A 2,651-nucleotide genomic window follows, 5' to 3' on the forward strand; every position below is an offset into this window, starting at 1 on the left:
ACGGAGCAAAAACGGGACATTGTCTTGCCTTAGCTGTTATTCTGATCAATGATACCTTACTCACCGTTGACCCATACAAGGTTAGACCATCACTCACCCCCTGAACCTCACCCGTTAAAGGACCCTGACGGCCCGTCCACACAGCGGCGTGCGTTGAAAGCTTCATCATTCACTTTGAATGGGGTGACGTCATTTTTCGCCGAACTGCATTGTGGGAAGCGGAGCTTTGCTGGTGCGGCTCGCTGCAAAAGTTGAGCAATGTTCATTTTTTGAAGCCTCGGCAGAAGGCAGTTTCAGACACGCCCGCCGGCAAGCTTCAACGCCAGCTTCAACGCAAGCTTCAACGCAAGCTTCAACGCCCGCCGGCAAGCTTCAACGCACGCCGTTAGAGGACCCTCACTTACCCCCCCATTCACCTCTCCCCCCCAGGTGGTCCTGAGGTTCACGGACTTTAAGCTGGACGGGACCGGGTACGGAGATTACGTGAAGGTGTACGACGGTCTGGAGGAGAACCCTCGCCGCCTGCTGCGCGTTCTGACCGCCTTCGACTCCCGGGCGCCGGTCGCCGTGGTTTCCTCCTCCGGACAGCTGCGCATCCATTTCTACGCCGACAAGATCAACGCCGCCAGAGGCTTCAACGCTACCTACCAGGTGAGTCCCTTTCCCACCTGTCAGGGGAGTCCCTTTCCCACCTGCCAGGGGAGTCCCTTTCCCACCTGCCAGGGCAGTCCCTTTACCACCTGCCAGGTGAGTCCCTTTACCACCTGCCAGGTGAGTCCCTTTACCACCTGCCAGGGGAGTCCCTTTACCACCTGCCAGGGGAGTCCCTTTACCTGCCATGTCAGTCCCTTTACCACAGTATATTTAAGGTGGACTGTCTCTGATGAACCCATCTGTGTATTAAAGGTGGGCTTTCTCTGATGAACCCCTCTGTATTTAAGGTGGACTGTCTCTGATGAACCCCACTGTGTTTAAGGTGGACTGTCTCTGATGAGCCCCTCCGTATTTAAGGTGGACTGTCACTGATGAACCCCTCTGTGTTTAAGGTGGACTGTCTCTGATGAACCCCTCTGTATTTAAGGCGGACTGTCGCTGATGAACCCCTCTCTGTATTTAAGGTGGACTGTCGCTGATGAACCCCTCTCTCTGTATTTAAGGTGGACTGTCTCTGATGAACCCCTCTGTGTTTAAGGTGGAATGTCTCTGATGAACCCCTCTGTGTTTAAGGTGGACGGGTTCTGCCTGCCCTGGGAGGTTCCCTGCGGGGGGAACTGGGGATGCTACACTGAGCAGCAGCGCTGTGACGGTTACTGGCACTGTCCGAACGGACGGGACGAGCTGAACTGTTCTTCTTGTCAGGAGGATGAATTCCCCTGCTCCAGAAACGGCGCGTGTTACCCTCGATCGGACCGCTGCAACTACCAGAACCGCTGCCCCAATGGATCCGACGAGAAGAACTGCTTCTTCTGCCAGCCCGGGAACTTCCACTGCAAGGTAATGCAGCTGTTAACATGTTAGCCTGACTGAGTGTAAAATGAGTCCCTGAGAGATGTTAATGGAGCATTATATTTGTATTTGTGTGGAATCGAGCGGGGTGATTATCTTCTCTGTGTTTGATTTATTGTCTGCAGAATAACCGCTGTGTGTTTGAGTCGTGGGTGTGCGATGCGCAGGACGACTGTGGCGACGGCAGCGATGAGGAGAGCTGTCCAGTGATCGTTCCCACCAGAGTGATCACTGCTGCTGTCATCGGGAGTCTGATCTGCGGTCTGCTGCTCGTCATCGCGCTCGGCTGCACCTGCAAACTCTACTCGCTGCGCATGTTCGAACGCAGGTGAGATCTACACCTACCTCTGATTGATCGCTGCCAGCCGTGTGACCTCTGAACTCCCTCCCACCTGACATCCGGAATACTGACTCTTTTCAAATCACGTCTCTTCACACTGGCACATCCTCCCTGATCACATCACGCGTCCTCTGCTTTTATTGATTGATTATATTGTTGTGTGTTTTGGACTTTTGTTTTGTGTTGTGTACCTTGTACGGCTACCTTGATAGCCTTGAAAGGCGCCTTTATAAATACAATTTATTATTATTATTACTTGTCGTTAGGGGACCTGAGCCTTGTGATTGGTCGTTAGGGGACCTGAGCCTTGTGATGCGTCGTTAGGGGACCTGAGCCTTGTGATTGGTCGTTGCAGGTCCTTCGAGACGCAGCTGTCCAGGGTGGAGGCGGAGCTCCTGAGGAGGGAGGCCCCGCCCTCTTACGGTCAGCTGATAGCCCAGGGTCTGATCCCGCCGGTGGAGGACTTCCCAGTGTGCTCTGGGAACCAGGTACTGATCCCAGCTTATGATGTGAGGTTCTAAGAGGTTCTAAAGACTAACGGTCCTCTCTGTTTCAGGCGTCGGTTCTGGAGAACTTGCGGCTGGCGGTCCGCTCTCAGCTGGGCTTCACCTCCCTGAGGCTGCCCTCCTCCGGTCGCCATAGCAACCTGTGGCGCCGCCTGTTCACCTTCCCGCGGTCCCGGCGCTCCGGATCTCTGGCGCTGGTTTCGGCTGACCTGGAGGACGGAGGCAGCTCCAACAGCTCCGACCTGCTGAGCCCCGACTCTGACCCCGAGACGGAGGGCGAGCGAGGGGGGCCACCTCCC

General features: G+C 55.3%; 1 protein-coding gene across 1 annotated transcript; it reads left to right on the forward strand.

Moving 5' to 3' along the window:
• Nucleotides 1–284: 284 nt before the first annotated feature.
• lrp12 (low density lipoprotein receptor-related protein 12) lies at nt 285–2,641 on the forward strand (the record flags this gene model as incomplete). The annotated part of the gene is made up of 5 exons (XM_010775788.1): nt 285–651; nt 1,228–1,494; nt 1,632–1,834; nt 2,202–2,334; nt 2,403–2,641. Coding segments are annotated over 5 exons (1,209 nt in total), but the record flags the coding sequence as incomplete, so codon positions are not given.
• Between the last annotated feature and the right edge of the window lie 10 nt (nt 2,642–2,651).

This window comes from Notothenia coriiceps, unplaced genomic scaffold (assembly GCF_000735185.1).
Source record: "Notothenia coriiceps isolate Sejong01 unplaced genomic scaffold, NC01 NC01_scaffold00016188, whole genome shotgun sequence".
NCBI classification, from domain to species: Eukaryota; Metazoa; Chordata; class Actinopteri; order Perciformes; family Nototheniidae; genus Notothenia; species Notothenia coriiceps.